Consider the following 25985-nt stretch of genomic DNA (forward strand, 5'->3'; position numbering starts at 1 on the left):
TCGAAGAGGCCCGGGTGCGACGGTGGCGGAGAGATAGCAAGCAATGTATGGGCTGGTGTGCACGCGGCAGACGGTGACACCTTCTATGCGAGTCGGAAAACAAAATAAAATATAGCTACTATGATGTAGTGCTCTTTTTCTCTGTGTGTCGGGTGGAGAAGGAGGGGGTCTGTTTCTTGAAATCTCTATGACTTTATGGGACGCGAATGCGTATGCGATTCTCGGCGAATGCGAGTTCCGAGGGATGGCCGTCAACGCAGAGGATGGCGGGTCAACAACACCGTCAGTACGCAAATGGCGGCAACCCTTCACAAACAACGCGACTCCTCTTGACGACCAAAGTATGGTTTTCGTGTGTGCGCCGCCCCCGCTGTGTGTGGGTGTGGGTGTGAAATCCGCCGCACGGCACGCACACACAAGCTGACGCCACAGACACGTGTCGGTGAAGATGCTGAGGACGGTTGCGAGTCTGTGGGAGCATTCGGCAGGTAGGGGAAAAGCCAGGAGAACGAAAAGAACGAGAGCGAGAGGGGAAAGGGCGGGCGGGCGGGCTAGTGAAGCAAGGGAAAGCATGAGCACCGTCACGACCGCACACCGTACGAGAAATGGGACACAACGACGACCTAGAAGGGTGCAAAAAGAGACGTGGAGAGCTCCTTTCCCTGCTGCGCCACAGTGCTAGTAGAGCGGGGTTATGTTGCTCCGTCATGCAGCGCGCAAGTCACGCAGTAGACATCGGGGCCGAGAGAGAGAGAAAGAGAGAAACACGAGGCGCGGAGCTGCTCGGCAACGCAGCAGCACTTTTTCTTTCCCGCAAAACGGATAATATGCAACCCCGTACGCTTCTGTCGTCGGTGTTCGCTTGTCAGATATCCTCAAGGCTCCTTGCCGGTCCACCAGTGAGTGCTTTGTGTAGCCCCCATGGCAGATCACCTACGTCCAAAAGAGAAGCGCCAGTACCCTGCTCAGCAGCAGGTCCACACACGCACGCCTGCACGCCATCGAGCGCACTCTCGTGTAAGCAGGCACGGACCCCTCCATCATCGCCCATCAGCACCGAAGTGCGCGGGTGTACCGATTGTCGTGCTGCCGGTCATGACGCGACGACGGCGATGCGGCAGCAATTCATTGACCACCACGCGCACCTGTCCTCCGCACCTTACAGGCCGCAGGCTTTGTTTTTATCTTACCCACTTAGTAGCTGCAGCAGATCTGTCGGAATGGCAGGCGCGCCCTCGCCCTCCTTCGTGACACGCCGGACATCCGCGGAGGGCGGGCCCGGCTCCTTCAGCAGCCCGAAACTGGCCTCCTCGTTGCGGTCCACATTGACAGCTACGAGTGCGGCAAGAGGAACAACCTCCTCGGCAGCAGCTGGCATGGCGGCAGAGGAGGCCGGTGGGGAAAGTGGACGCGGAGGTACCTGCGCGGCCGCCACAGTCGCATCCTCTGTACGGGCTTCTTTGATGGCTGGAAGGCTCGAGATGCTGTCCACGCTAGACACGCTCTTCTCGCTAGGCGACCGCTCCTTCTTGGCCGCCGCTGCAGCCTTGCGCGGCATCTGAGTTGCCGTCTTATTATTACCTTCGTGTGATCTTCAGTGTTTCCCTTCCCTTTTTAGTGAAGAGGGACACTGCGCCTCTCGCTTTGTGTGTGAGTAGGGGAGCGGGAGGGGAGCGGAGCGGTTGTATCCTATGAGGAGCCTCGCTTCTTGTACCGCTGCAGCGCTGTGGCGAAGGAGCCAAGACAGAGATCTGTGCGCTCCCGTGTGAAGTAGGGGAGAGTGGAGCGAAAAAACAGCACGCAGGGACGAGAAAGTAGAGCGAGAGCGTTAAAGCACATCGATGAGCCGACTGCTACAGCAACAACGGAGACCGGCATATTCCACACACAACGCCTGCACCATGAAGCCTGTACCCATTTCACCAGCCCCCGACCCGCCCATAGGAAAGCATACTATTTCCGTGGTGGTCGATTTTTTCCCGTGGGCGGCGCTGCGCAAGGGGAGAGCACCCGGGAAAGTGCGCGAGTCGCGCATCCGATCCCTTGCCGCCTTCCCCCTCCCCCACATTCTCCACTATCCCGCGGCAGAAGTGCTTCTCCGATTCGCCACCGTTCAAGGAGGGGTTCACGCAAGGCCCACACGCAACTTCGACTCTGCCGCTTCCATCGAATGCCGGCTCCCGGAGCCAACACCACACAAACAGGCCACACCGACTGCAGACGTAGAGGGAGCCAAGAGGCCAAAGTCAACAAGACGTGAACAGAACAGGAGACACCGCTGCCTGTCCGCCCCCCCCCATCCCGTGCACAGCCACAAGCTGTCACGCGGCAAGCTCTGCTCCGGCATACACACCCACACCCACGCACGTGACATGAAGGGAGCCAGCACAAATAAAGTAACAAAGAAACAAAGGAGGGGCACAGCAGGAGAGGACTGGCACACGCCCCCCAACCCGCAAGATGGTGCGAGATATTGTGCGTAAGGTGCGAAGCAGCTCCGAGGGAAGGAAAAGAAAGGAGCGACACGGCAACGCCCTCCCACCCACACACACCCACCTTCGCCTACCGAGCTCACAGGCCCACCGGCACACACCTGCAATTGCAAGCGCCGCCTCGCGGCGGCAGCGTCTATTCCTCGACGTCCAGAGGCTGCTCCTGCAGCACCTCCTCCTCGTCCGCCGCCGCCACGCGGTCTTCTGGACGCATCTTGAACCCATCCAGGTACCTGCGCGCGCTCTCCTCCTCAAAGATGGTGAAGGGGGTATCCTTGCCTACGATGGCGATGGTGGTGTTCTTCACATTCAGCTCCACGCCCTCCGATGTCGCGGAAGCGAGAGCCTTTAGTGCGTGCGTCACGAGCTCATCGAGGGTGCAGTCGGTGAAGCGCTCGAAATGCTTCTCCAAGTACGTGCGCGACGCCTGCGAGCGCACGCCCATCGCCGTGGCCTTGTAGTCGTAGACGTCACCGGACGGCACCGTCTGGTACAGGTGTGGTCCCTGACGGTCGTAGCCAGCAAGCAGGAGGCCAACGCCGAAAGGACGCTTGCCACTGAATTGGATGTGGCGCTGGTGCTTTTCGCCGATCATGTCCGCCATTTGATTCATCGGCATACCATGGCTATACATGTAGCGGTAGTTCATGCATTCTGTGCGCAGGAAGCGAGCAAGCACGCGGCCGTCCGCCACGAGGCCCGAGATGGACATGCCAACATGCTCGTCAATTTCGAAGACTTTTTCTTGGTACGAGGACAGCTCCGCGACGGGGCTGCGCTTGAGTGCGGCGAGCACGACGAAGTCCCTCCCTTTCACGCCAACGGCCGCGGAGCCGTTGTTGACAGCCTCATTTGCATACTCGATCTGAAAGAGCCGGCCCGTCGGGCTCCAGGTCGTGATGTCGCTATCGTACTCGTTCTTGAACATGACGCACTTCGGGTAGCTCTGTAGAGTCTGGTTGTTTGCGCTTGTTTTTCGGCGGGCACGCTGGCTGGACTGGACGGACGCAAGTCAAGGCGGGGGCGACAAGACGGACGAGGCTGCTCTGAGATAAAGGGGAGCAGATGAAGCACCGAGGCACTGCAGGGGTTGTATGTATATATGTATGTGTGTGTGAGGGCTTGAAGAAGCGCAGGGGCCTGTGAACGTCGCTGTTGAATTTTTTTTTCGTGAGTTCTTCACGAAAAAGAAGCAGACATAGAGGTCACCGCAGCAGTGGATGGTGGCGGTGCCAGACACAGAGAGAGAAGGAGAAAGCCGAAGCAGTGTAGGAGCGAGGGTGGCCATGGGTGCGACCCGATGTAACATCACCTAATTTTAAGCGCGCATGGACACACACACACACACATGCACGCGTGCCTTTCAGTTCATTCCCTGTGCAGCGTGACCGCTGCAATGCATGCATGCTGAGGCACGCAACTCTGCGTGCACGCACACCCGTCTGCACCTCGCCACGGCAGGTCACGGATGGAGAGAGGGAGAGCTGAAGAGTAGCCGAAAGAGAAAGAAGGCCGGCTATCGGTTCTCGTATCCTCCTCATCCCTCGCCTTTTCTGACTGCATCTTCAGTATTGAATTGACGCCTCCCCACCACCCCTTCTTTTGTTTTTTTTTTGTTTGCGTTTGCGTTCTCTTTTTCGATGTCGGCATGAGACAAGAAACAACAGGAAAAAAAGCACAAAGACACGAAGAAAAATGGAAGTGAGACACACACACACACACAGAAGACACAAACAAACAACCCTCCCTCCCCCACGCAAACAAAGAAAAAACGGAACGAAAAAAAAAGACAAGGAACGGAGAGGCGCGAAACAAAAACACACACACACACACACACAAAACGCAGAGGGAGCAAAAGAGTCACCCGCGCAGAGAATGAGAAGAACGTCCACATAGAAACACACACGCACACGCACACACACAAAACAAAAAGAAGACACGTCGTTGTTGGCGGTGTTGCCGAATTATGTGCCGCATTTGTACCTGTTTCTTTTTGGTTCATGGGCTTTCCTTCTGTTCGCCTTGTTGGATCGTCGTTTTCTCTCTCTCTCTCTCTCTGTGCGCTGGTTCGCGCGTGTGCGTGCGTGCGTGCGTGCGTGCGTGTGTGTGTGTGTGTGTGTGTTTCTGTCTGTTCTGCTTTGGTGCTCATTCCTCCCTCTGCAACGCTTTTCGTTGTGCGTCGCCCACCTTGTCGTTTCTCATGCCGTTCCGTGTTGCCCGTGTGTCTATTGGAGGTGGTGTTCTCGAGGATGCTTCTCTTTTTTCTTCTCACGTGTTAACAAAAAAAAAACAAAAAGGCGACAAGGCGACTCGCAAACGCGTACACAAAAACATACACAGGATCATGTACGCGTAATGAACGGGACACAAGCACATGCTTGATACGGGCAAGGGCCTGGCAAGATGGGATGAGCAAGGAGCAATTTCTCTTGAAGAGAGACACACAAACATACGCACAGCAACACCCGTAGCGAAATAATCAGGACTGGCTCTTGAGCTACTCGGCATGTCAACAGTCCTCTGTTTCGAGGCTTACAGTTCAGAATACATGCCATCGCATATGCATGTGCATCTGCCCCTAGATATGGCTCTCTCTCTCTCTCTGAGTGTGTGTGTGTGTGTGTGTCTGTCCGTCTATCTGCGTGCAGAGCAAGGTGCCTCATAGTCCATTGGTTCAGCCCATCTCGTCGCCCTTTCGCCTGCACTTTTCCCAAGTGTTCATTATCGTCTTCCGCTTCGCACGTTCTTCCTCTCCACTTCCCGGAGGGGCGGCGTTTCCAACCAAACCGGCGCACAGAGAAAAAAAAGAAAAAGAAAAAAGAAAACGAAACGGCAACGGGCAGAACCAACAACAACAACAAAAAGAGAGAGAGAGCACAAGCGCACAGTCGAAACAGACAACACACACGCCAGGGAGACAAAAAAAGGGGGGAGAAAAAATACGCTCGCGTGTGCGTCGACAGCGACGCCCTTTTTTGTGTGTGGGTGTGTGTATTTGTTTGTTGTTCTTGATTTCCTGGCGATCTGAAACGACAGTGGGCCTTTGCAAGATCCTTTCTGCTTCCTCTCACTCCGTTTCCGTCTCTCTCTCTTTTCTTTTTTTCTCTGTGACCCCGTTGATCCTTCGTTCGGCTTCTCACTCCTATTCTTCTCTCCTCGACCTCACTTCTTTGTCGCCTTTTCTTCGCTCACGTCTGCACAGCTGACGAGCATACAACACCGCACGTAACAAGGAAAACTCTTTGCACGACTGCGGTGATGGCTTGCCTGGCCAGCAGCATTCGATCCCTTATCCTCCTCCACCGACTCCTCATTCTTCGCTCACTCACTCACTCTTACGCGTTCTCGCATCACTCGTGCCGTCCTCCGTCCCTACCCCGCGCCGCTCCTTCAGTCTCACCACACGCCCTCCCCGTCTCGTTCCCCGCTTTCGTGGGGCGCCCCACGTGCGCACGACACCCCCACGTACGGAAGCGGTCGTGTGCGCTCAGAAAGCGCCCCACACAGAAGAGCGTGAGGGACAGTGCAGTAGGAATGCCTTCAAGAGGGGAAGGCGAAGCGAAACTTGGCAGGGGTTGCAGTGCGAGGAGGAGGGGGTGGAGGAGAGATGCACTACCGTCTCTTCGTCACCGCTGAAAGTGGGGAATAACAGCTGAATAGCAGAAACCAAAAAAAATCATACACACAACATCAGCAGCAGCAAAGGGAAACGGATGGAGAGGGGATACGAAATCAGAACTACCGCCAATCTTTACGAAGTTATCGACCATCGCGGAAAAAAGGGGAAAAAATAAAGAGTCGTGGTGTCGTACGTCCACGCGAAGGCTCACGTGTTGAAGCAACGTCAAGTCATCATTGAATGACACCCTCTCGCCACCCATCTATCTCAGCCTTTTCGTGTGAGTATCTGCCACGCCGTTTTTTTTCTCCTCCCTCTGCCTCCCCTTTTTTGATCCGCGTTGGATACTGCATTGGTTCAAACCGTGCGGAGTGGCCTCGTCCTCAACGATGAACAACAACAAGGCACATTACACAACCAAATGAAAGCAGCTGACGGGGAGGTGGGAAGGCACCAAAGAAGGTGCAACGCAAAGAGGGAAAAGAAGCGACGACGACGACAAAAAAAAACACGAGAATTTTTAAAAGGGAGAGAAGAGCGGGCAGTGGTGATCTGCGAGTACAAGTAGGAATGCAAACATGAAAAACAACTCGGGCACACACACACACAGAGACGCACAAGCCAGCACACTCATAGTTATATATATATATATATATAGGCCCACACACCAAGCCACAAAGATACGCGAAACACTTTTACGACACATTGTTGATGCGCAGCAGTACAAACAAACATGAAGCATGGAAATAAGAAAAAGAGAGACGCGAGCGTATACGAGAGAAAGAGGGAAAAGAGGAGCAGTGCGAGCACACATAGATCGTGGTAGACGAGCAAAAAAAAAACGAAAAGCAAAACGGAGAGGCGAAGCAAACGCTTCACACAAACGCAGCCGTCCATGAGAGGCTGACAAGCGGCAAGCTTTTTTTTTCGGGCGGGTCCACGTCACCGGCATCCCCACCACACGTGGATACATACAGACGTGCTCACTCTCCTTCCCATCGTGCCCCCAGCCCGCCTCTTCCTCCTCCGTGCGCGTCTCTTCGTTGCTCCTGTCCTTTCTCGCTTCGTTCCTCAGCCCTTGAAGTGACTGGACGCTTCCTATCACATCCAGCTGAATCCGATCTTTCCCCTGTGTTGCTGAGCCCTCTCGTACTGCCTGCGCGCTTTTTCTTCCTGATGCTGCCATCGCTGACTCTTTGTGTGCGCGCCTGTCGTTCCTTCCGCTGTCTCAGTGTGCGCTTGCGTATGCGAGTGAAAGAGCGTGTCGATGAATGCGTGTCGGTGATGGTGTGTGCGAGAAGTTTTCACTTGGTTCCCAGTCGCATACTCCTCAAGCTTCGAGTACTCCTCATTCTTCCTTCGACGTGGCGCGCAGATCCTGCTATCTTACTTCTTCAGCCCCTGCTGTCCTCTTCTCTCTCCCTCTTCAAAGTGTGTAAGTGAAGGGGTGGGCGACTTGTACGCACCGCTGTAACAACGGGGGTCTTTCGGTGACCCATTGCGCCGTCCGCAGCGGTGAGGCGAGAAAGAGGCATCATCGAATCCACTCATGAGACACACACACACAAGATGAAGAAAGACCGAGCGAGGGTGGCAACTCACATGCTCAAAAGCAGAGGCTGGTAAGGCAGAGGGAGCGCGCCACGACAAAGCATCCATCATATTTGCCACGCAGGAGATGTGCGTCGTTTTTGTTTATTCGCCTTTCAGTTTGTGGTTTTGTGAACTCCTGAGATGCCTTTCAACAACAAAAAAATCGAAAAAGTGGAGAAAAGGCAGACTGACAAACAAAAAAAAACAGCACGCGAGGTGTATGGGTGGCCTGAGGCACCTCACCGTTATGAACAAAAAAAAACAAACATAAACGAAAATCCAAATGCACATACACACACAGACACAGACACAGACACAGACATACATCCAACCAAATCCATCGAATCGAAATCAAGCCGAACATCCCATGAAACCAAAAGATGAAAAAAGCTTTTTGGGGGGTTCAATATATATATATATAATGAATCAGCAAAACTCATCATCATATGCGAGACCAACGAAGGAAGGAAGCTACAGGCGCCTGAAACATAGAACACCCAAGGGGGGGGAAGAGAAAATGAAAAAAAAAAACGAAAAAAATGAAAAGAAGCATTGCTTAATTCCTGTGAATGCGAAGGGTATGTGTGTATGTGTGTGTGTGTGTATGTGTATGTATCTACGTTTGGTTGTCTGCGTGCGTGCGTGCGTTGCATATGTAGGAGAAAGAGGGGAGGTGTGAGGAGTGTGGAGGAGGAGGGGGTGACCTGTCTCTATCCTCTCCCACTTCCCCGCCATCTTCTTCCGTCGTTCGCTCTCCTCCAGTCCATGAGCTCTCTTCACAGGATCATCGGCTAGGAAAGGCTCTTGTGAGAAAGCCGCTCAAGTAGCATGCGCATAACGACAAGAAGGGGGGAACGCGAGAGGGCAGAAAAAGAAACATCACCCACACTCCTACAGCCACGCACGCACGCACATGCAGAATCCTTGCTCTACATCAAGAGAGGGCGACGATGACACACAACTCATTCCACTCTTAGCATGCGGAAAAGATAAATCTGAAGAACAAGGGGAAGGACAACGATGGGGGACTGCTTTTCTCGTTCGCCTTTTCTTAATGGATATTATGGCGCGAGAAACGCATCCCCTGCAGGAGACGTGCACACTTCGGAAGGCATCGGACACTTATACTCACCGCAACGGCGGCGCGCGCGCACACCTCGTGAAAACACACTGCCCACGAGTGATTTCTAAAAGCACACAAAACAAGAAACGAAGCAAGGAGCAAAGGAGTGAGGAGACGCCAAGCTGTGCGCGCACCTGTGAAGAGAGGCTTAGCCGTCAGCACGGCGCACTTAAACAGACATAGCATTAAGCACTTGCCTCACTCTGTATTTCGCTCAACTTCATTTTCTTTTGGTCTTGTGTCCCTTCGACGAGCCTCTTCTGTGTTGGCGATCGATTCGACCTCTGGACTGCGATCTCCCTAACAGCTCCTTGTCGCCAAGTGATTCCCAAGCGCCTCTTTTTTTTCATTTGGTTTTCGTTTGCTTTGGGTGTCAGTGGGATACCCTTCAACGCTCCCCAATGTCTTGTCTTCAACCTGTCTTTTCGCATCCTTGTCGCAGCGCTATCCACATGCTCTCGCAAGGCATTCGCACTACGCCAAACATGACAGGGAGATCACAATGCCGCCCTTGCACCAGGCGTCTAGTGGCGGTCCGGGCACTCGCGGGACAGGTGGTCGGTCGAGCCGCAGTTGTAGCACGACTTCGGCTTGCGCTCGTTCGGGCAGTCGCGGCTCAGGTGGCCCGTGCCACCGCAGTTGTAGCAAGAGCGGGTGTCGGCGCCAGCCTTGGCCTCGTTCGTGCACTCGCGGGACAGGTGGTCGGTCGAGCCGCAGTTGTAGCACGACTTCGGCTTGCGCTCACTGGGGCAGTCGCGGCTCATGTGGCCGGTCTCACCGCAGTTGTAGCAAGAGCGGGTCGCCGCGGCGCGCGGGCAGCTGCGCGACATGTGGCCGGCCTCACCACACTTGTAGCACGTGACAGCGGACATGATGATGGAAGGACGTGAACGACAAAAATGAGAGAGAGAGAGAGAGAGAAGGCGAGAGAAAGCGGGGAAAGACTCGAGAGGGCGGGAATCTGCGCAAGTGCGCGCGCGTGTCCGGCGGGGGGGGGGGGCGAGTGAAGGAAAGGAGGTGAAGAACGAGCAAGAAGGGGGTGTGGCGTTCATTCAAAACAAACAAAAAATTGAGAAACCGATGAAAAGGCGAAGAAATGATGGAAGAGAGAAAGTGCAAGTGAGCGAGTGCGTCATTGGCATGGAGGACAGAAACGTGGGCAGAAAACTGAGCATCTAAGTTATCACAGAAATGCCAGTAGTGCATTGTTGCCGTCTGTGACGGCAGTTATGCCGATAAGGACTCAGCGCGCCCGCCGAAAACCCACGAAAGCCGCGAGATGACCCAAGTGGTTCATCGCGCTTCAGCATGAAAAAGTGAGCCGCATACGTTTCTGTGTGCACGACCGCACCTCCCAAAAGCATTCTTCATTGAAAACTGCCGTTTGAAGTGTGAACTTATCACAGTCTTTCTCTTGTTGTCTCAATTTAGTTCTGGTTAAGATGAAGGCCAAACATGTCTCTCTTCGCACTGTAGAGGAAAGAGAGGGGACGAGGGAGAAGGCTAAGAAAAAAACACAAACACATCACGTCACACCGCTGATCCCTCTCGCAAAACTTTCCATCATGGCCTCTCTTTTCCATCCTTCGCGTCCGACTAGAAAACAAAAGTTTTTTCCTGTTAGACGGACTCGAGACGCGAAGATCGCAGGAATGCAGGACACGGGCACAACTGAACATGTGGGAAAACGGGGGTGGGGTGGGGCAGCTTTTTTTTGCCTTTCGATATCTCGATACGCGCTTAAAAGAGAACAGTACCTGCAGCATGCAGTCCTCCCCCTCGTCGTCCTCCTTCCTCAGATGCAGAGATCCGCCCACGCGCTCTCATCCTCGTCCTCTTTCTTTTCTCGTTGCGCACTGTTGCATACCGCTCAGCTCCGTCTCGCGGGGGTGCGCTTACTCAGACCGCACCGTGTAAATTCCGCGCCAACGACACACAAGCGCACAAGGAAAAAGAGAGAGACGTCTGCAGAGCAGTGACAAAAAACACAAGTGAGGGAGGGAACGCACTCTGTGAACAGCAGGAGCCGCCCTGCACAGCGCACCTCAGCCAGACAATAAACAAACATAGACGACAACGGCACCCAAAACAAAAGAAAAAACGTGACCAGACCAGAGGGGATGGGATGGCCAGGTATGCGAGTCAGCTCGTGCGAGTACCTCGCATGCGTGCCCACACTCACCACACGGAGACACGTAAACACAAAACATGTGCAGTGGCTGCGACAGGAGGGGAGAGAGAGAGAGCCACATCAGCTGGCAGCGGCGGTGGGGCAAGGTTCGCTCCCGTCTTGGCATCACGTTTTTCCTCCTTTTTTGTTGCCGACAATTGTCATTACTTCGATCTTATCTTTCCATTGCCTTTTTTTTCTTTTCGTGGGAGAGGGGGCTGCTGTTCGTTCATTCACTCCAGGTGCAGCGACGTGGCGAGAAACCAGCAACGCACGCACGCACCCACACACGAGGTGGCGTTGCCGAAAAGAAGACATTCACGAAAAAAAAAAGAAACCAAAAGGTGGCGAGGGAAGAAAGAGACGCGCGTCCCACCCTTTTTTTTTCGCTTGTGTGCCTTTCCGCATGTACCGGAGTACAGGATTACGATGTGAGGTCCGCAGAGAATAAAGTAAAGGAAAGCCTTTTAAAGACGGGTTACGCAGAAACGAAAGGAAAAGAGGGCAAGTACCGGAAGCCTCGAAAGACACAACAGACAGGGAGAGAGAAGGGAGGGAAAGGGGGGAGGGGGCAGGCGAGTACGTGTTGTGAGCAGGACGCAAAACAAAGAAGGGCAGAAGAAGGCGATGAAGGGGGAAAAGGGGAGGTGGTTTGGCAGACGTCGAAGCACACCACCAACGTGCGCCTCTCTTCCACTCGTGTTTGCTTCTGATGTTCCCCTCCTGACCCTTTACCGCCCTCGCTGCGTCGTGGCGCAACCTCTTCGATACAGCAGCACATATATTACACGTACGCTGACAAGAAGCCCTTGTCAATACTGCCCCTTCCCCCTCTCCCCTACACACACACGCCTTCCCCCCCCCTCAACTGCAGACCTCAAGCACGCACGGTAACACCAAAAAAGGCCGAAAGCCGCCAAAGAACACGAGAAAGAGAGAGAGCTGCATCAGTTCCGCAATCGCGCTTGAGCACCACGAGCAAAGCAGAAAAACAGGCGACCTGTGAACGTTATGCAAGACCTCTCCGCCAGTCTGCTAGCTCGCATGTGCACCGGTTGCTCGCTTGCGCCTTCGAGGCATTTCCCAGTCGCTTCGCGTCATAGGCGTGCAAGTCTGAGATTCATTCCCTCGGGAAAGAGGGTGGCCCGTGCTCGGCCCTTCGCTGTGCGGCGGGTGGTGTCAGTGCTTCCCATTTTCAGCAACGACGCGCACGGGCCGCTGCCTCGCGGCAAGGGGAAGGAGGAAAGAGAGAGACGGACGCCGAAGGCGGGCGAACCATCGTGGTTGCAGTCCCCCCTTCCCCTCCACCTGCCAGCTTCAAGAACAAAAAAGGCAAACAAAAAACAAAAGAAGAGTTCACCGACTTCGAAGCAGACATAGAAAACAGCAAAAAAAAAAGCTTCGACGCCCTCAGAAATTAAAGCCGCGCTCAGCCGTGTGTGGGTCTTCGTATTCTGGATCAGAGGCGGTGGGGAGCTAGAGAGAGAGGCCTGAACACATCCGAGAGAAGACGAGTGATGGAAAGAGTGGGGTGAAGAAACAGAGAGAAGGGGGAACACCGAAAAGAAAGAAAAGAGCGACAGGACAGAGAAAGCCTGTAGAGCTTGTCTTTTCTCGATTAGGGCGCGCTTGCTGCAGCTTCCTCGTCATACGCGGCACTGCGCTCCTCCTGTGTTTCTCCTCCCCCCTCGTTGTTTGGAGTGTCAACCGCGCCTCCCCTTACACTTCTCCCACCCCACCTCACGAGCCAGTTCTTTTCGGCATTTTGCCCGCATCTCTCTGAACCTTTGGGGCCACGCCTTCTTTCTTCCACCACAGAGCAAACGAAAATGTCTGCGAGACGTTCTTCACCGTCGCTCGGTCACCGCCATTCTTCTCATGTTCTGCACAAGCGGCGTCGTTCCTTTCCCTTCTTCGTCGCTCCTCCATCACCCCGTGGCACTCGCTTTGAACGCTTTCTTTTCGCTCGTCTCGCGTGATTTCCCGCCGATGCCCATGGGCGCAGAGATGCACTCGACTGTGGTGACACAGAGAAACTCAGCCCTTTCCTTATCACTCATTTCCTATTCTCTGCAGCTTTTATGAGCCGACTACAGTTGTCGAGGTCAGGCATCTAGTGGCGGTCCGGGCACTCGCGGGACAGGTGGTCGGTCGAGCCGCAGTTGTAGCACGACTTCGGCTTGCGCTCGTTCGGGCAGTCGCGGCTCAGGTGGCCCGTGCCACCGCAGTTGTAGCAAGAGCGGGTGTCGGCGCCAGCCTTGGCCTCGTTCGTGCACTCGCGGGACAGGTGGTCGGTCGAGCCGCAGTTGTAGCACGACTTCGGCTTGCGCTCACTGGGGCAGTCGCGGCTCATGTGGCCGGTCTCACCGCAGTTGTAGCAAGAGCGGGTCGCCGCGGCGCGCGGGCAGCTGCGCGACATGTGGCCGGCCTCACCACACTTGTAGCACGTGACAGCGGACATGATGATGGAAGGACGTGAACGACAAAAATGAGAGAGAGAGAGAGAGAGAAGGCGAGAGAAAGCGGGGAAAGACTCGAGAGGGCGGGAATCTGCGCAAGTGCGCGCGCGTGTCCGGCGGGGGGGGGGGGGGGGCGAGTGAAGGAAAGGAGGTGAAGAACGAGCAAGAAGGGGGTGTGGCATTTGTGCGCAAGGGGTTAATGTTGTGCAGCAGAAGAGAGAATGCACGTAACGCGTCACGCGAAAAGAGGGCGAAGCCAAGAATGCAAAAACAAAAAGGAGGAGGCAGAGTACGGGAACGTGCAGAGAAGAGCACCTGCGGAGAAGTCCACGTGTGCCTTTTCATCTGGGGAAGGAAATGGTGCGGTGACGGGGCGCGGTGTCTTTGAAAAAGGCCTAGCTGCTACGCACGCAAGCAGAGCCACCAACAGTAAGCATTGCATCTCCCCGGCAGGGTTGAGCTTCCTTTCTTGGGTGGACTCAACTGCGAAGGAACACGGAAGGTGCGGCCTCCTCACACGCAGCAGACCATTTTCTCCTTCAACAGTCACTGGTGTGGAAGCAGAAACACCATCCAGAGTGAAAAACGCTGGACGACCGCACGGCATAGCCGATGCAGCTGCCCGTCGTCCTGTTTCGCCTCCTCATCGCATGACACCAACGGGGACGGTGTGCAGAGATGCGACTCTCAATTCCAGATTCCCGTCGGGGTAGATGGGGAGGGGGAAAGACACGGCCAGCTGTCTTCCTGCGTCGGTCACCGTGTCTCTCAAAGCGAAGAGGCGGAAACGAGCGCGCGGACGTCGATCTCATCTGCCATTTTTGTGTTTGGTCTGCCTACGGAGGGTCGAGAGAACAAAGAAGGTAAAACGCTAAAAGGCTGTTCGTTGGCTTCGTTAGGAGTGGAGAAGTGCTTCGGCTTTCCGCGGCAGTCCACATCAGAGCACCGACACGCACACACACACACACACACACACACAGAGGCATGCGCGCCGGAAGCAAGCTCTCACTCACGTCCGAGCCCCTGACCGCACACTACAAAGATGAGCTCTTTTCCTTGCCAGCGTCGCACAACCACAGGCCCAGCCGTGTCTTCTCGTCGCAGAGATTTTTTTTTTGTTTGCGTTCCCCTTCACTGCAATACAAGTGGAGAGAAACGCTACAGTATAAAGCATGTCGCAGGCATCCATCGCATGCTGCGATGCAGCGGTAGGGCAAGCCCTGCAGCCGTGCGCCGACCCAGCCACCTGGGCACCGCCTCTGCATCGAGCAGTGCTCACACACCGCCTCACAGCAGCGCCCGTTGCGCCGCTCGCCACCCGGTGCATCCGCCTTTCCACCCACCTCCACACTCCGCCCATCATGCGAACGGCACAGACGCGTTCGCTGGCCACCCGGCGCGGCGAAGCCATGCTCACCAGGACATGGCCGTCCGACATCAGCGGGGATGCATTGCTCTGGCTCCGCTACGCCGTAGGCGCTGGACTCGGCCACCACCGGAGGCGGTTCAGCACTGGCAGGGGATAGGGGCAAGGGGCTGCTTGGCTTTTTCCACACAGAATGCGTGGGGCACTGGTCCCTCCGACGCCGCGCACTGAGGTGTCTCCTCGTCATCAGGGGCTCCTCACAGAAAACAAAAAAAAATCGATAGCGAAACTCGCAAAGACCCTCTCACGGATGCAGTACAGGAAAAACAAACAGGAAGAGGCGAAAATAAACAAACGAAAGAGCGCAAGATCAACTCCGCCAACAGAAGAGTGTAGCCGACAACCATGCACAGAAACGCATGCGCACCCCCACTCTTTAGAACCAGTGCCTGCTGCTGCTGCCCCTCCATCTCTATTCCCCACTCAGAGACACACAGGCATTCTATTCGCATGACCGAGAAGCAGTTCCCCCGACAGGGGTATCAAGAAAACGACACCCAGTCAGTACACAAACGAACAAGCCCACGCTGACCATTATGCCGACTACCACGGTCCACAAACTACGAGGAGGATAGGAAGAGGGGAGAAAACAGTAAAGACAGAGAGCCAGAGAGAGTAGGTGGAATAGCAATCGTGTCGAGAAAGAAGAGGCGGATAGGAATAGAGCTGCTTACGGCCGAGTTTCAACGAGCCCTCGACCCCCACTCCAACACAGGGATAGAGAGAGAGCAACAGCAACCATCGGGGGAAGGAAGAACAGATAACGGCAGCGCAGATAACGAGACGACAAAAGGAAGTCACAAGTAACGCTAAAGGCCGAGAAAACCAACTACAAACAAGAAGAGACAGAGAAAAAAACAACAAGAAATACCTCTCCATACATCTATACAAAGATGTATTGATGTAATGATGTATGTAGGTCATACAGAAATATCCACACGAAGGCAGCCAACAACCCCCCACCCCCCCCCACCCCGAAAAAAAAAAAACAGCGAATCGAATGAGCCCAACAGCGATAAATGAGCAATATAAAACAAAAACCTGGAGAAAACACGAGAAGGAAACTAACGGTAAAGAAACGAAGTGCAGAGACATTATGAAGCGAAAAGAAGAAATGCACAAGGGCAGCGACGTGTATGCCTATGCAGGCGTGAACGAGAAGGTTACGGTGAACGGAAGAAGAGCGGGAGGTGGGCGTGTAGGAGAACGGCGAGAATACGGATCTGGAAACGCACTTACAGAATCCGTGGTCGGCAAGAGGAAAAGAAAAAAAAAACGCCAACGATACTCTGTCGGTGCATCCTCAGCGATGCGTGCACGTCTCTCCAAGGTCAGTGCACACACAGATGCATGCATATCCACACAGAGACGTCTAGAAAGGCCGGCCAGATCCGAATTGAGGCGGCATCCCGTTCATCGGCATGCCGCCACCCTGCTCGATCATTAGCGGCACCGAGCGGGGGTCCTGCACCGGACCGGCGCGACGAGCCGCGTCCTTTGCCGCGGTCTGTGCGTCCATCATCAACTTCTCCATTTTTTCGATCTTACTCGAGTAGTCCTGGAGCACCTGTATCATGTACGGCATCGCCATCTCCGTTCGCTGATTCAGCCACGCCTTCTGCAACACCGTCGCTGGCTTCAGCAAGTCGTAGCATGCGTAGAGGCACGCTGCGAAACACTCGGGATAGTCCTTCGCGAAGTAGTCCAGCAGCTTGTTCACCAGTTCGCTGTCGCCGCTCTCGGCTGCCGTGTCGATAGCCTCCTCGAACAGCTCGTTCGCCTTGGCCACCGCGATGGCGTGCGAATAGCGCTTGTTCCTGCGGTGCAGCAGCAGAGCGATCTTGCGGAACTCAAAGAGCTCTATCTTCTCTAGCCGCGACGACAGCTCCTCCGAGTCGAAGTTGTTGTACGTCTCGACGGAGTGGCGCAGCGCCTTGAAGTCGTCCTCCTCGATGTAGAGGTTGTTGAGGGCCTCGTTCACCTTCTTGGCGTTGCGCTCCTGCGCGGCCTCGAGGTAAGTGCGAATCACGTGAATTGGCGCCACCTTCGTCGTCTCCGCCATCACCCGCTCCGGATCCACGCGCTTGAAGATAGAGGACAGGAAGTCGTTCAGCTGATCCGGGTGCGTCTTGAGGTAGAAGCCGATCGCGGTGTAGAGGAGCTCGCTGGCGCCGAGGTGGCTCACCGCGTCCTTGAAGATCTCGTGGTCGAAGGCGTCCGCGTGGTGCTGCATCATGGAGTTGGTCGCAGCCAGCCAATCCTCGTTGTTGGTGTGCAGCACACGCAGCACGACCCAGTGGTGATACTGCTCGCAGACGGTAATCATCTTGTGCGTGTTGATCTTCTTTGCGTACATAATCACGTGCTCCATGAGCTTCTCGGGTCGATACTTGGCCAGCAAGACGCCCATCTCGGTGAAGATGGACATGTGCGCGCCCTGATGGCTAGAGGCATTCCTGAGCACCGAGAATAGCTCCTCCCAGAGGCCGCGGCTTTCGTAGCGGTTGCACATGCCACTCACCTCCTCCGCCTTGAGAACGACTGGGACGGCGCAGACGCCGGCCAGCTTCAGATCCCCAGCCTCGATGCATGCCAGGTTGGCCTCCTTGTACGCGTGGATCGACTTGGCCTTCTTGGCCGCCTCTACGGCGGCGGGCAGGTTGTTCAGCATCACCTCCGTCGACGCCACGCGAGCGTAGTTGTTCGCCACGGTGTACAGCACGCGCGCCGACTCGTACAGCTTGTCCTGGAAGCACTTGTCGGCAATGGCGCCGATCTTGACGTTGTGCGTCTGCTTTAGGAACTCTTCTAGCTCCTCGAGGCGGCCCGTCTTGGCGTACGTGATGACGAGCGCCGTGTCAATCTTGTTGTCTTTGGCGCGCGAGCATTGGCGGGCCATCGTGAGGTACTTGATGAGGTCGCCGAACTGGTTCGTGCGCTCCGCCGCAGACGTCACCTCGACAACGAGGTCGGGGTTCTTCGCCCTAATGAGGCACTCGATACCCTCGTTTACCTCGTCCTGCTTCACCAGGTACTCACCTAGCATGGACCACACGACGGCAGTGTCCGTCTTTTGGGCAAAGGCGCGACCGCGCGAAATGTCGTTCATGTCCTGCAGGAGCACCGTCATGGCTTCTTTCTGCATGTTGTGGCGCGTGTATACAACAAACGCGATCTCATGCATGCCGGCGCCCGAGGCGACGTGCGCAATGTCCTTAGCGTCGTAGTCCTCCAGCGTCGTCACGTACTCCATCACCTTGTCCTTGCGGGCACGCACCGCAGACATGATCAGAAGATTCTCGAGGAAGCGGTTCTTGCGGAAGCGGCCGTGCACCACAATCTGGCCCAGCAGTGAGGTGAGCTCCTCCGTCAGATTGGCGTTCATGAAGGCGCGCACTGTCGTGCTCACCTCCTCGCTCGATTCGCTCTCTGGCAACGCGATCTGCTGCACCGACTCGATAAGCTGCTGCCGCTCCGCCGAGTTCTGCCCCAGCACGCTCGCCCATAGATCAAGGCTCTGCTCCTTCACCAGGTAGCGGGCCAGCTGTTTGTACATGCCGTTGCGGTGGCAGAGGTCGATCATCATCTCGCTGCAGTGGCCGCAGCAATAGATGATGTATGCCAGGTTGGGGTCGCGCGTTTCGCAGTACTTGCCCACCACCTGCGCATCGTAATACTCGTTTTCCGACAGGAACTGCTCGGGGCTCTGGCCAATGTCGACGTAGATCTTGGCCAGAGCGTTGTACAGCGCCTTGTCCGTCTTCTTCTCGCTGCGACGGTCCTCAAGCCACTGCTTGATGAGGTGCAGCCGACCCACCTCCTCTACACGGTCAACGAGTTCTTCAATAGGACACATCGCCCCAACCACCGTGAGCATGTTCTTGATGCGCTCCTCGCTCACGTTGCACTCGATGAGGGCCTGAACCACCTGCGGCGTCTTGCCGGGGTTTCGGCGCGTCACGTACTGCTCTATGAAGCTCTCGTTGCCCGTCTCCACCAAGTAGTGCACCATCTCGTTCACCATGTTGTGCTGATCGCACACGTTGATGAAGGGCCACATGTCCGTCAGTTGCTTGCTCTTGAGGTAGTTCTTCGTCCGCTCGGCGTCGTAGCACGGGCTCTCGCGGGTCATGCGCTCGAGCTCCTGCATTTGACCCATCTCAGCAGCGGCCTCGATGTAGCGGAAGTGCACCTCGGGATCACGCGTGTACGGCACCACGGCCCCGAGGTAGTAGTAGAGGACGTCGTACAGGCTGTGTTCGAGGAATAGGTTGATGAGGTCGGCGGCGCCCAGGGCGTCACTGTACTTGGTGGCCACCTGCACAATAACCTTGAAGTTCTGGCGCGAGTCGGTGCAGAGATCCTCGAGGCACTTGAGGCTGTCCTGCTTGTTGAGCTTGCCGAAAAAGTCTACGATCCACTCGGGGTTGAAGTTCTGCAACTGCTGCAGGCAGCGGCGGATGCTGGCGAGGTTGTTGAGGTCGGAGTCCTGCTGCTGCGCCATTATGTAGCAGTCAATCGCGTGCTGGTGCAGACCAGCACGCTCGCAAAGGGGTGCCAGCCTCATGCCATCGTAGCACTGGCAGATCTTGCGGACGAAGATCTTATCGGCGACGGATGGATGTGAGTACTTGAGGTTCATCTCGAGCAGCTTCGTTTGCAGCTCCATGGTCGACTCGTCATTGTGGTTGCGGAGGATCTCCAGAAGGAACTCGGTCGCCTGCTGAATCTGCTGGGCCGACACGAACATGTCTACCACCTCATCCGCCGTGAGCACCGGCCTGTCGCCCATCTCACGGTACAGCATCAAGCCAAGGTTGACAGCGTCCTGCGGCGCAACTCGGATGAAGTTGTTCATGATGACACGCCAATCCGGCGAGAAGCTCGCGCGCTTGCAGTACTCCACCGCCTTCTGTGTCTCGTTGCGCTGTAGCAGCAAGTTCAGCACCTTGGCGTGGGCGTTGCCCTGGTGGAAGATCTTCAGCGCCATGGTGGAGTCCGCCTGCTGCACCAGGTCGCCCAGCTCCTCGGAGGCCGTCAGCTTGCCCTCGTCAAACTGCTGCTTCACGTAGCCGATGCCGCCCTTGGGCACCACCGCGCGCGCAAGTTCGACAGACTCGCACTCGTTCAGGCTTGTCTCCGCCAGCGCGATCTTGAAGTAGGTTGAGATAGCCGGCGGCTGGCCCGGTTGCTGCGGCATTTGCATGAAACGCATGAGAATCTCGCGCGTGCGCAGCGAGTTCCCCGGCGCACGCAGGCACGTGCGGACTGCCTCCTCGACATTGCCATTGCGCAGGAAGTTGTCCAGCTGCACCTTGAAGAGGTCATCAACGCCGCCGAGGTTCGCTGTGGAAGCGATGCGCAGGGCCAGCTCGGCATTGTGCATGCGGTTCTTGACAAAGTCGATGATGCCGTCGTTGTTGGGGCCGATGCGCATGACGGCGCCCTGGTTGTTGACGCACAAGACGCCGCCGACCTTGTTGTCAGCTGCGCCGCAAAACACCACCGAGCTCGAAAACTGCTGCTCTACCAAAATGGTCCCGGTGAAGATGTCCATCAGCACAAAGCTGCCCCGGCTCGTCGCCACGGTCAACAGCTTGTGGCGGTCCGAGACGTTCATGGCCACCGGGAAGTCGCCGGGCTGAATGTGTACGCTGTAAACCCGCCGCAGCACCGACAAATCTGTCTTGGAGCCGGTCGGTAGCTCCATGATCATGACCTGGCCACCTTGCTGCGGGCTGTTCCAGGCGAGGCACATCACATTGCACTTGCGAGGCTCCGACGGGGTGGAGGTAGAGATGAAGCAGCACGCATGACCGTCGAGCACGCGACTGCTGCGGTTCTCGACGCTGTACAGCAGCGCCTTGCCCACCATCGTACCCGATGGGTCACGCGCCACACCAGTCACGACGAGCCACTTCTTCTGCTCGTCACTGCGGTACGAGAGAATCTGCACACTGCTGTCGTAGTCCGCGCTTCGGTCGAAGATGTGCTGCGGCGCGTCGGTGGCGGTGTCGAGGCTCCAGTGGTAGACAGCCTTTGCCGTCACAATGCCAAGGGTGCGGTCGTCGATCCAGCGCCAGTACGCAACATCCTCATGAAAGAGCGTCGCCTTGAGCCGCCGCGAGGCATCCACATCGAACACCTGCAGATTGCGGCCGCTGCGTAGTGCCAGGATCTTCGACTTGGGGTTCATGATGCACGACTCCGCATCCTTGACGTTGTTTCGAATGCTCTCGCGCTTCTCGAGATCGACAATGACGAGTGACGTCGGCCCATCGCCCTGAACATCGCGGACGCAGACATACTTCTCGCTCTCTAACGTGACATTCTTGAAGGAGATGGAGCCCGGGCGGAGGCCGCCTGAGACCGAGTTGAGCTGAAAGACCTCCGTAGAAATCGAAGGAGAGTCCATCTTGCCTTTCCTTTTTTTTCTTGTTTGGTCTGCTGCGGAGCAGCACGTGCCCTGTTCGCTGTATGCGTGAGTGTAGGTGTGAGCCGGGGAAGAGGAGTGGGGGAGGGGGAAGGAGCACGATGGGAACAGCGCACTGGAAGCTCCAAAGCAGGTAACCGAAACGAATGCGAAGGCAGCACACACACACACGCGTACGCGCGGAGGGGGAAGAACAACGAAAAGGGAAAAGACGTTGAAGTCGAAAGAAAGCAAGGAAGTCACCCCGTCGTCAGCCCTGAATCGTGTGTGCCTGTTCTGTGTGCAGAGGGGGGGGGAGGAGGAGGAGGTCTGTATGGTTTTGCTTTGGGGGGTAGGGGTGGATGCCGCGGCGTTTGCGGTACTCGTTCTGCTGCTCCCCTCGCTATGCTTTGTAGGGGCAGAGAGGGGCGGTGAGTGAGACACAAGGTGTTTCCCTCTTTCTCGCTCCCATGCACGCACAAGAGAGAAGATAACGAAAAGAACGCAGGAAAGCGAAACAAAAGGAGGTACCGCTGACACCCAGCCCAAGACGATCACACAACTCAACCAACACGTGGCGATGGCAAAACTAGGCACCGGAGGCAGAAGCAAAGGCAGTGAGAGGTGAAACGAGCAATCCAACAACGACAAAATGAAATGGCTGATGATCAACGCGCACGTGCGAGTTACACACTGGACGAGGTGGATGGTGGTCAGGGTGGTTATTCGATGCCGTGCAAGTATCATTTATTGGCATGTGCGTGGGTGTAGGTGTGTGTAGGTGCGAAGCAAGAACCAAAGAGCACAGGGGAAGAGCAGAGAAGTTTGAACGAGATGGCGGGTTATCGACACGTGCACATACGCAGACACACAGAAGGACTGGCGTCTCGCTCTCTTCCACCAAGAGGAGGTGGGCCTTCTCTGCGTCCTTTGCTATTGATGTGGCGTTCTTTTTTTTTCGGCCCTTTTTCGAGTGTTTCCTTCTGCAGCGTCCGTGGAGCAGCAACAACAACAACGAAAAAAAAAAACAACACGCAAAATGTTGTCGACGCAGGGTGATGCCCGTGCTTGAGAACACACATGGCAAACAACAAGCACACAGTCCGTGAAAGGTGGAGGCCGGCGGCTGTTGCCAGCGCCTCAGAGACAGCCACCCGTCCACACTATGCGCCCCTTTTTCCCTATCATTTGGTGCTGTTCGCGCACTTGGCCGTGCCTGATGTGGTCGCGCAGCAACAGAGAAGTGAAGAACAATGGACCGTAAGGCAGAGGGGGTAGGCCTCACGAAGCTCGAGAACGGTACGCAGCGAGAGAAAGAAAGAGGGAGCCTGTGGCATGAAGGAAACAGGAAGAAAGAGGAGAAGCAATGTACGCCACAAACTCGCGCGCAGACGTCGACCCTTCCTTCTTGTCAATGCGTACCTCATGGACTGGCTTCCCCCCCTGGTTTCGCATCCGTCGCTTCCCCACGCCTGTGGCGTGGCCTCCTCTCCCCTTCCAGTGTCTCAATGCGGTCCATTCTCGCTTCTTGAGGGCACTAAAGCGGATGCTTCGATCTCCGATGCCGCGGAATGACAGCGTGATTCCTTGCTATGCTCTTTCTGCCTTGTGTGTCCGTGTGTGTGTGTGTGTATTTCTTTTGTTGTTTCGTATTCATTTGCTTGGTTATGCCATTAAGACCTTCGCGTGTATGCGTCTCTCTGTGCGTACGTTAGCGTGCGCTCGCTCGTCTTCTTCTTGGTCCCTTCCACGCACCACTGCACACCTTTTGACTGCTCGGCTCCTATTTTTTTTCGTGTTTGTTGACTTCCGTTCCGTCCTCACTGGGTGAACCTCGTCATGCAAGGAGAAAAAGAGAGGGGAGGGGAGGAAGACGACAGCAGAAAACGTCCAGCCCGCATGAAAGATAAGGGAAGAGACAGAGGAGTGGAGAGCAGCGAGAAAGGGAGGGAGAGAGGTAAGCATTCAATTGCAACAACAACCGGACACACAAAAAAGAGGCGAGGTTACGAGGAAGAAAGAAGACCCAACTCCTTCGAGATGTGTGCCTTTCCCTTCCCCTTCGCGCGACCTCTTTTTTTTTCCTCCACCCCTCCCCCTATCGCAAAAACAAAAGGGGCACACAAAAGTCGACGCGTACACACAGCACATACACACACACACACATATATATATATAAACACCTTGAGTGAAGCATACACGAACCTAATAGTTAAACATGAAGACAAGGAGAAAAAAAAAGAAACAGTAACAAAGAAATGAGAAGCGAGACAACGAAGTGCTTTAGATTGCAAAGGAGGGAAGTGCTAAGAAGTTGTGAGAGAGGGAGAGGAGGGAGGGAGGGAGGAAAAGAAACGAGCAGAGAACGGAGGAAAGAAAAACAATGTGCGTAGAGAAAGTCGGCACCGTCACAAACTCGAAAAAAGGCATACAAACAACAAAAAAAAAACATACCGGATCGACGCACAAGAACCAAAGACATTCAATCACACCGTACACACACACACACCAACAATCAGCAGTCGACAAGCGACTTGCACGATGGGGTGAGATAAAGAGGGAAAGAGTAAGGGAGGGAAGAAGGGGGAAAGATTCTGGAAGCAACCACCTATACACGCAGGCAGCAGCAACACAGGGACATCAGCACGCGAAATGATGATTTTCGTGTCTAAGGCTCCTCTTTAGGCGTGTCGGTGTCTCTGGTATGAGAACCAAGAGAGGATGAAAAAAAAGGAGGCGGCACCGCACACACTAGCGCCTGACCGGACCCCTGGTCACATAGGGAAGAAAAGGACCGCTTCTCTCACAGGAAGTGTTAGTAGTGCTGATGGAGGAGGGGGGGGGAACAAAGCAAAACAAAGCCTTCCGAGTGCCTCTACAAAACGGAGTCGTGCCGAAGCTGCAGAAGTGCCAGCATGCTCGCTTACACTGCTGCACCTCTTCGAGACAGTGACTACAATCAGTTATCGGCACATCACACAAACCTCTATCCTCAGCGGTTTTTTTCTGCGTTCTTCGTCCACCTCTGAACTCACTCGTTGGACGTTCTCTCTTTCTACCGTTGTTTCCTCCTCGTTTTCGCTTCTCTATTAGGATGTTCCTCGACAGTTTTTATTTGTTTGTCTGCTCACGACACAAACACAAACACACAAACACACACATATACAAAATACAAAAACCCACACCCGCATAGACAAAACACATACATAAAGTTGGCACCCCTTCACACACACCCATAGGCACCTAAGGTGTCCGCACACACGCGCGCAAAACGCAGCCTCTAGCTTCCACGGGAGCAGAGAGAACGATAGACGGACGCGTGTGATGACGAGCATGGGAGAGACGGGAAAAAAGCACCACAAAAAAAAGAGCGCAGATACAAGATGGAAAGGGAAAGAGAGATGAGTATGCCCTAAAAAAAAAGGGAAGGGAAGGGAAAGGGGGTGGGGTACTCTGTTGACGGTCGTGCTCTTCGTTCTCCTTTCGAAAGTGCTTTGGAGGAGGGGGAGGGAGGGGGTCTGGGCGAGCACAAAAAAGTGTATCGTTTTTTTTTTGTTCGGTCTTTGCGCGCGCGTTGTCTAAGGCCCTTACGGTTGTGGGCGAAAAAAAAGAGTCGTCGAAAAGGAGAAGACGACCACGTACACTAAACATAAAAAACGAAGAGGGTGGATATATATATATAGAGAGAGAGAGATAGATATAGATATATGCCAAAAGAAGCTTGCGAGTTCGAGATGGAGACACACACGCATCGAACCAAGCGCACGCGTCGTGAGAAAGACAAGGAGAACGAAAGTAAGGAGGGAGAGTGAAGCATATCAAGGCATACGGTACATTAGAGTACGGGCCCGTGCCCGCATGCCCACAGAGACACAGAAGCGTGCGCAGAGGCAGAGAGCTCCGACCAACCCTTCTTCTCTGCACCCATCTACTCTCACATCCGAATACAAATACACACAGACGCACAACGACCTAGAGAAGGAAAGCCAACAAGGGCGAAAAAAAAAAGGGAAGCTGATAATGTGTTTCAAGATCAGATGGGAGCGCGAAAGGAAGACGAGGAAGGAAAAAGAGAAAACAGAAGCACCACAACACATTGATAAAGAGTGTCAATCAACTTTCAAGCATAGAAACAAGGGAAGAAGATGAGAAGAAGCGCATTCGTGGTATATAAAAACGCACAACACGGAACGAAAAGAAATACCCCAAGAGAAGAAGCTCGGTTGTGGACACAGAACAAGAGCACTAAAACGGCGGTGGTGACCTCTCAACGCTCTAATACAGAGGAGGAGAGCAGCATCGAGATGAACGCAACAAAAGACCGGAAAAAATCGTGAGAGCGCGCGAAAATGAAAGCGAAACAGAAGGCGTAAAGCAAAATCTTATAGAGCGCGCGAAAAAAAAAATAGCTAAACATAAAAATAGAACACAGAAAGAGGTCGACAAAAAAGGGGGCAAACGAATGAAAACCAGAGCAAACAGGAGAAGCTGATGTCAGATTGTTTCTGCTCTTGTGGATGTCTCTTCCTCCTCCTAACCAGCGGCACAGGATGGAACTTTCCCTCGCTTAGCTTCGCCGCTGTTTCAGCGCTTGATGTGCCTGTCGTCGGAGTCATGTCGGAAAATTCTTGCTTTTTCCGTTCCCGCGCGACCACCTACGCGCTCACTGTTGTGATGGTCCTCGTTATGCC

General features: G+C 54.9%; 5 protein-coding genes across 5 annotated transcripts; all 5 read right to left on the reverse strand.

Annotated features, from left to right (window-relative positions):
• Positions 1–1186: 1186 nt before the first annotated feature.
• LMJF_36_1595 (conserved hypothetical protein) lies at positions 1187–1558 on the reverse strand (the record flags this gene model as incomplete). The annotated part of the gene is made up of 1 exon (XM_001686680.1): positions 1187–1558. The coding sequence occupies one exon, from the start codon at positions 1556–1558 to the stop codon at positions 1187–1189; it is 372 nt and encodes a 123-aa protein (XP_001686732.1).
• Positions 1559–2628: 1070 nt separating this feature from the next.
• On the reverse strand, positions 2629–3420 carry LMJF_36_1600 (putative proteasome alpha 1 subunit; the record flags this gene model as incomplete). Its single annotated transcript, XM_001686681.1, has 1 exon — positions 2629–3420. The coding sequence occupies one exon, from the start codon at positions 3418–3420 to the stop codon at positions 2629–2631; it is 792 nt and encodes a 263-aa protein (XP_001686733.1).
• Positions 3421–9351: 5931 nt separating this feature from the next.
• On the reverse strand, positions 9352–9699 carry UMSBP1 (putative universal minicircle sequence binding protein; the record flags this gene model as incomplete). Its single annotated transcript, XM_001686682.1, has 1 exon — positions 9352–9699. The coding sequence occupies one exon, from the start codon at positions 9697–9699 to the stop codon at positions 9352–9354; it is 348 nt and encodes a 115-aa protein (XP_001686734.1).
• Positions 9700–13110: 3411 nt separating this feature from the next.
• Positions 13111–13638, reverse strand: UMSBP2 (universal minicircle sequence binding protein; the record flags this gene model as incomplete). Its single annotated transcript, XM_001686683.1, has 1 exon — positions 13111–13638. One exon carries the CDS (start codon positions 13636–13638, stop codon positions 13111–13113), a length of 528 nt encoding a protein of 175 aa, XP_001686735.1.
• A 2616-nt stretch (positions 13639–16254) lies between these two features.
• Positions 16255–21297, reverse strand: LMJF_36_1630 (putative clathrin heavy chain; the record flags this gene model as incomplete). Its single annotated transcript, XM_001686684.1, has 1 exon — positions 16255–21297. The coding sequence occupies one exon, from the start codon at positions 21295–21297 to the stop codon at positions 16255–16257; it is 5043 nt and encodes a 1680-aa protein (XP_001686736.1).
• Positions 21298–25985: the final 4688 nt, after the last annotated feature.

Source organism: Leishmania major, chromosome 36, assembly GCF_000002725.2.
Source record: "Leishmania major strain Friedlin complete genome, chromosome 36".
NCBI classification, from domain to species: domain Eukaryota; phylum Euglenozoa; class Kinetoplastea; order Trypanosomatida; family Trypanosomatidae; genus Leishmania; species Leishmania major.